Raw genomic sequence first — 7,670 nt, forward strand, 5'->3', positions numbered from 1 at the left:
CGTCGAAGCAAGTGATATTTTTAATTACCTACTTAAAACGTAATTAAAACTTAGAGGTGCGTGATGGGATTTTAACTCTGCCCCCGAACGAGAAATCGAGCTTCTACCCACTGCGCTATCACCGCTTCTATCTTATTTTCATTACTGAAAATTCATAATTGAAAACTCCGCCTACTTTAAATAGGTTTACAAGTATGCTTACTTTATACCTAAGCACTTTTTAAACTTGTCTGTGTGTTTATAGTGACTCTACCAAAGGTTTGGAAGGCAGATTCTACCGAGAGTTGCTCTTTTCCAACATGAACTGTTTACATATTATATTTACGATTATTTTGACATTCATTTTCCTATCTTGTGAAAGATGAAAGCAGAGCCGAAGCCTTCAAAGCAACCTTGTTATTAAGAAATTCATCAATTGAGGTATATGTTATAACATATTGTTTAAACTTATGCATTTGTAGGTCCAAAATTACTTAGCAATCTTTTTATTAAAGCGCAGGTATACCTCGTCAATCCTACGGGCTACGAGGTACCATATTTTTAGGCATTTTATCTCAAGTCTTTGTCTAGTCGCGGATAAGAAGGTAGTAGTCTAAAAAGATATATATATTAATTTGATTATATATTTTAATTTGATTTTGATCAGGTCGAGATGCAAGTACGTAAAGGTGAACCGCTACCCGAAGGATGGGCTTTAGGTCCGGATTGCAAACCAACTACAGATCCACAGTTGGTAAGATTAATTTTAGAAATTATATAAGATATAATGACTGATAATAATAATAATAACATAATTATATTTTTTATGTTGAGTCGAATTGTCTTATTTTTTTTTTGACATAAAATCATGTGATTAACTATGGAGCTAAAGCCCGCGCAGCCTTTTAAAAAAGTCATAAATTCTATAAACCCAAGTTTATAGAATTTTTGAATTTAGAATTTGAAAAATATTTCATTAATATTATGGTGAGCAATTATTGCTTTTAAAACTTTGCTAATATATTTTTACAGGCGTTTGAAACTGGCCACCTTTTACCTTTGGGCGGTTTCGAGAAAACCAGCGGATATAAGGGATACTGCCTCAGTGCTATGGTAGAAGTGTTATGCAGTGGACTTTCTGGTATATTTTCTTTATTTACGAGACATTCAAGCTTATAATTAATCATCATCATCAATAATATAAAACATTCCGTAGCTGGACTAAAACTCTACGACTAAAGTTTCTCGAATGGTAGGGTTTGCCCACAATCACCACGCCGGGCAGACGGGTTGATGATCGCAGTAAATGGTTGTAGTAGCATAGAGGAAACTGTTGCGCGCTCTCCGTTATGTTTCTATACATTACGAAGATGCATGAAAGCAAAAGACTCCGTGTTCATTTCGCATAGAAACGATGACTTTAATAAAAAAACCTATTGGGTTTCTTGGTTTTTCTCAGTAGACTCTGCATTTCAAACAGGTGATAGAATTACAACGAACGCTTGTCTTTTCAAACAACCTGCCTGGCCTGCCGAACAATGTGCTTGGTTGGAGGCTTTGACAGTGGCTAGTTCCACCCTACCGACAAAGACGTGCCGCTAAGCGATTTAGTGTTCCGGTGTGACGTCGCGTGGAAACCGATTAGGGGTATGACTACCATACTCTCTAATAGGTTAGCCCGCTACTATCTTGGACTGCATCATCACTTACCACGAGGTGAGATTGCAGTCAAGGACTAACTTGTAGTGAAATAAAAAAAACAACCCTTATTCGGTACTTCAAATGAAGAATATAATATATATTTTTTTGTGCTAATGCCTATATAAATTGTGTTTAAACGCAGTTGCTATCGGGTTAAAAGATAGTTAGGCATTACTTGTATCAGTTCTGTTTTATATCGTCAAGTTATGACTAACTCGCTCCGTTGAGTAATACAATTCTAATTAACTTACAAATAAATAGGCAGCAGGTTAACTTGTATTCTGCTGTCTATATAATTATATTACTGCTAACCATTGAAGCAGTTTTTATACAGTTCATATTTATATAATGTGTTTTTAAAAGGCGTTGTTTTCTTTCGACTCTCTTATCAAAAATAGCAGAGCTTTTTCGCAAATAAAAAAAAGGTTTACTCGAAAACATATAAATCTTATCCTAGGGGTCACCCTAGGATAAGATTTATATGTTTTCGAGTATCGAAACACTGTAGGACGTAAAAAGGGGGGTTAAAAACGTTAATCGGAAATCAACCTTGTGTCTTTGACGACCTCCCTGACTCAGTGCGCGCTGTGGTTTTTTAAAAATTCAAAATTCATTTATTTCATGTAGGCCTAATATAAGCACTTTTAAAACGTCAAGTCTGTCTGTGTGTAGCGACTCTACCACCGGTTCGGAAGGCAGATTCTACCGAGAAGAAGCCGGCAAGAAACTCGGCAGTTGCTCTTTTCCAATATCAACAATTTACATTTTACATTTTAAAATTCATTTTTCTATCTTGTGAGAGATGAAAGCGGAGCCGGATGCAACCGTTTTAAATGGGAGATCCCGGATTCGATCCCCAGCAGGGCTAGCACATGCAGGAGATAAAAAATTTTATCCCCCGATTAGGGGTATAATTAATGTGTCCACCTGCTAAAGCAAGGGAACATGGAATAGAAGAAGTTTACACCTGTTAGTTATTACACATATATAATTTCGATATTATTTCCATATGTGCACCAGTGCTCTTAGAGTTGATATTTATTTATTTATACACTTTATTTGTACACCACAAAAAGAAATAAAACAATGGACACAAAATGAGGAAAGTTAAAAAGTAGGATACAAAAGGCGGCCTTATCGCTTAGAAGCGATCTCTTCCAGGCAACCTTAGGATTAGGAAAACCAAAGATAATGCTATCGGAGTAGATCAATTTTTATTCTTCCCCGGGGAGATAACTGTCTCCTGCCCACGCTAGCTGTGCAGGCTGTGCAGCATGGACAGGGGCCATTTGGGAACATATCATTTCTCAATTTTCTCTGGTGCCTCTGATGGGAGGCTTCGGCCGTTGCTAGTTACCACCCTTCGTGCCACCAAGCTATTTAGCGTTCCGGTACGATAAAGCGTAGAAACCGATTAAGGTCAGTATATGTCAGTATAGTAAGGTCAGCCCGTTACCACCTAAGACAGTAAAGGGCTAACTTGGAATAAAAAAAAAATCTAAGATAACAATTACTATACAGGATCCCGTGCAACTCACAACGTACCCCAATGGTCTCACACACAGACAGAGGCTCCGAACCTAGGGCAGTGTTACGTAGCGGTGGATCCCGACTGCTTCGCTCCCGGCTTCGGGGAGAGAATAGCCGATTGCTTGCAACACTGGAGAAACTTGGAACCGGTAAGATTATGCTCAACTTGTTTGCTGGAAACATTGGAAAAAGGGTGAGGCCGTACGCGTACAGGTTTCCTTACGATGTTTTCCTTCACCGTTGAAGCAAGTGATATTTTAATTCCTTAAAAACGCACATAACTTAGAAAAGTTAGAGGTGAGTGCTGGGATACAAACTCGGCCCTCTGAAAGTGAGGCCGAAGTCCTAACCACTGGGCTATTACCGCTTCTCCGGATTATTTTAGTATAATATAATTAAGGATTGCTAATAATAATTATATTCGGATTATTAACAATGCTTTAAATGCAAAGATTGTTATAAGACTGACAACGAAGGCAATATGTAGTCTACAAACCAGATACGTACATAATTTATGCTATATGCAAACTTATTCTAAGCGAACAACATTTTAATGCTAAGGTGTAATAGTTTATTTATGAGACCGTGAAGGTGGTATGACAGTAGATCATAAAAAAATATGTTCTTTATGAAAAGTAGGTTATAAAACGTCACATCCTGCTGCGTGCCTCAAATGGTATTTACAATAGAACAATGGGGCAAACTTTCTTTTGGCTCTTATTCAAGAGTTCGTGAGATGTTAATGCACTTTGTATTTCTTCAGATCCTTATGCAAACGTGATCGGTTCCAAATCGGTTTCTACCTCGTACCGAAACGTTTAATAGTTTAGTATACGGTTTAGTCCTTAATATATAAATCTGTTTAACGCGTTGCATACATTTTTCTGCAGCTTAACTATCAAAATCATCGCCAGCCATGTTCCACTACTAAGCCAAGGCCCTTTATTTCCACTACGCTTCTTTAATACTGAATGGTGGGCTTTCCGGATTATTATTACAGGCATAACCGACATTTTGACGTTAAAAGGCGTGGCGGCAATGCCAATATATTAACTTTGGGCTGGTAAATGTTGTCAGTAGCTTTTGGGGGATAAATATGTATTATCATATGACCATCTCACTGATGCAAGCTACATGTGTACCAACTTTCATTAAGATCGGTTTAACGGCTGAGCCGAACATGGGCAGCAAACAAATTAACTATCGCATTTATATTCTTAGTATGGATAAATAAAATCTGTTAAGGAATAGCGAAATTATGGAGTAAAAGCCACCAAAACTTTTTATCGTCTATTGTTAACCCTATTGTTTAACCCTATTGTTTTTCGGGATGAAAAGTGTATATTATTTTAATCCCGAGTATCAGCTATAAATGTACCAAATTGCACTCAAATAATTTCAGTACTTTATGCATGATTCGCGCACAAACCAACAGACAAAGACACACAGGTAATCAGAAAATAATTTGAAATGTGATTTTTGCGTTTTATTACTTATTTCTAGTCTCCCATTTTTTTTTTTGCAAAAATCTTTAATGTTTTACACTAGACACAGCTGTCTACGATTTTATTATATGTATAGATAATACGACGCCATTTTATTCCAGGTTGATCCAACGCTTCCCGTGCTTGCACCAGGGGACAAGGAAAAAAAGAATGCGAAGATCACAAATGCAAGAGGCACCATAATGTATCCACAGTCACAGTTAGATTCCGCGCAAATCTTTGCCGAAAGAATCGGCATACGACCTCTGGAAGCTGTTAAAGCATGAACAAGTGAAAGGTTCATATTCACCGTCCTATAAAATAATTAATTAAAGCAGTATTTCTATAAATAAAATTTGTTTCTTTATTATTTCATGCATATTTTATTACTATTTTAATTCAACTTGGTCGATTATTTCTTACCTGGCTCAAAATGTTAACAATGTTTTGGTAAGAAATGTAGGTAATGCTTTCAAAAGATTATAAAAACCTACTTTTTTGTCCCCTGTGTGTTGGTTCAAAAAGGGTTGATATTATGATGATGATGATTGTTTATATATTCGTTGTGTTTGGCGTACAAAAGGGACATTATGATGACGATGACGATTGTTTGTAAATTCATTGTGTTCGGTGTATAGTAGGGTTGACTTCATGATGATGATGATGACTGTTTATAAATTCTTTGTGTTTGGTGTACAATAGGGTTGACATTTTGTTGATAATGATTGTTTATAATCTCCTAGTATTTGGTGCACAATAGGGTTGAAATTCTGATGACGATGATGATTGTTTATAAATTCGTTATGTTTGGGTTACAATAGGGTTGTCATGATAATGATTGTTTATAAATTCCTTGTGTCGGCGTACAAAAGGGTTGAAATTATGATGACGATGATGATTGTTTATAAATTCGTTTTGTTTTGTGTACAATAGGGTTGACTTGATGAAGATGAAGAATGATGATTGTTTATAATTTCCTTGTGTCGGCGTACAGAAGGGTTGACATTATGATGACGATGACGATGATTGTTTATAAATTCGTTTTGTATTGTGTACAATAGGGTTGACTTGATGACGAAGAATGATGATTGTTTATAATTTCCTTGTTTTTTTATGTGCAATAAAGTTTATTTCATAATTAAAGATTTGATTTCAGTAAACATGCATGATGCATTGCGTCGCGTAGGGTGCGGTGGCGAGTTGCGTATGTCCATGCCATCGCCGAATCCACTTCTGAATTCGGTTTACAAAGGCACCGTAACGCAACACTGTCGTATTTCACGCAATTGTCAAATATGTTTAAAACTTAATCCTGCTCGATGATACTTTATTATACCAATAAATAATCCATTACAAAATATTATTAAAGGTTACAATAAATTTTGTAATTCGCGCTTCAACGAAAGTTACTTTTAACTAAACTGAGTATGAAAAGTAAAGGGGGTTTCTAACCGTCGACTCAAGGGTGCCGTAGGTTTAACCTCAGTTGGAATAAAATGTCGATAACTTTAATTTTTATACCCATATTGCCATTACCATTGCCGGATGTATATTGTGTTTCGGTTTCCGCAATTTTTCCTTAAGACATTTTTTAATGTAATTACAAGTTAGCCTAAGATGGGAATGGCCTATCTGTTAGGGGCTATAGCAGTTATATTAAAACAACACCCCTAATCTATTTGCCTCCATAGCATACCTACAATTTTTGAATTCTTGAATTTTGTTTACTACCTTATTTTATGTATATTTTGAAGTTTGTTTGCAGCAAAGTATTTCTTCGCGCTTGGCGGCACATCTTTGTCGGTAGGGTGGTAACTAGCCACGGCGGAAGTCGGCGATCACACCAGGGAAAATTTAGAAATTAAAAATGACCTCATTGCCCCATTCCGGGGATCGAACGCAGGCCCTCCTCAAAACCACAGCGCTCAAACAATCTTACATATAAACATTGACCTTTACAGCATGTGTTTTGGTGACAGTGTTATAGATCTTTTTTTTAATTTTTTTTATTTACTTCAATAATATAAATTAAAAACATTCTGTCAGACTAGTTTTTTTTTTGTTTATATTAATAGCGGGCAAACGAGCAAGTGTGTTGTGACGTTAAGTCACTAAAGGTGTGTTAAGTCCACCATTCTCATTGTCTGAGGAGACCCGTGCTCCGTAGTGGGCAGGTAATGGGTTGACGTGATGATGAACATCTGCTTCTATATAATAAGCCCAATCAACACAAAAAAAATATTTACGGAACCATAAAACGTTTGACAGCCTAATAAACACTATAGAAAATTCATACAATTGCCTAATTCATAAAGCAATATTTATCTTCGACGGTGCTAAAGATTAACACCAGTGGGTGGGCTTGTCAGTTAAGTAAACATCGAGTTAATTTATTAGCTAGCAGAAAATACCCGCGGCTTTATTGGTTACAGACTTATATTATTAATGCGAAAGTGTGTTTCTTGGTTTGTCCGTCAATCACGCAGCAATGGAGCAATGGATTTTTTGCATATAGATAGATTTATGGACCCGAGATTGACATGGCTACTTTTTAATTCACAATAGGGCTATCACTATCTTCACTTTGGTGGTGATGCGGTGATAGCCTAGTGGTTAGCACTTCGTTGGCTTTTCACTTTCGGGGGGCCAAGTTCGAATCCCACGACTAAGTTTTCTAAGTTATGTGCGTTTTAAGCAATTAAAATATCACTTGCTTCAACGGTGAAGGTAAAACATCGTGAGGTAACCTGCATGCCTGAGAGTTGTCTATAATGTTCTCAAAGGCGTTCGGAGTCCACCAATCTGCAATGGGCCAGCGTGGTGGACTACGGCCTAAACTTTTCTCATGTGTGGGAGACCCGTGCTCTGCAGTGGGCTGGTAATGGGTTTATATGACTTTGGGATAATTGATAACCTATGTCTACTAAGTAGGTATATACAAAAAAAAGTATAGTAAGTTTTCATTAAAAAATACTC

The 7,670-nt window shown here is 36.7% G+C and overlaps 1 protein-coding gene across 2 annotated transcripts in view; it reads left to right on the forward strand.

Moving 5' to 3' along the window:
- Positions 1 to 5,065, forward strand: part of LOC120633144 ((2R)-3-sulfolactate dehydrogenase (NADP(+))-like) — a 23,034-nt gene extending 17,969 nt beyond the window's left edge. For both annotated transcript variants that reach the window (XM_039903267.1, XM_039903266.1), the window contains exons 6-9: positions 647 to 733; positions 1,012 to 1,120; positions 3,202 to 3,359; positions 4,817 to 5,065. In XM_039903267.1, the coding sequence (XP_039759201.1) occupies positions 647 to 733; positions 1,012 to 1,120; positions 3,202 to 3,359; positions 4,817 to 4,981 (519 nt within the window). In that variant the 3' untranslated portion in view covers positions 4,982 to 5,065. The remainder of the gene's footprint in view (positions 1 to 646; positions 734 to 1,011; positions 1,121 to 3,201; positions 3,360 to 4,816) is intronic.
- Positions 5,066 to 7,670: the final 2,605 nt, after the last annotated feature.

The sequence above is a fragment of the Pararge aegeria genome, chromosome 21 (genome assembly GCF_905163445.1).
Source record: "Pararge aegeria chromosome 21, ilParAegt1.1, whole genome shotgun sequence".
NCBI lineage: Eukaryota > Metazoa > Arthropoda > Insecta > Lepidoptera > Nymphalidae > Pararge > Pararge aegeria.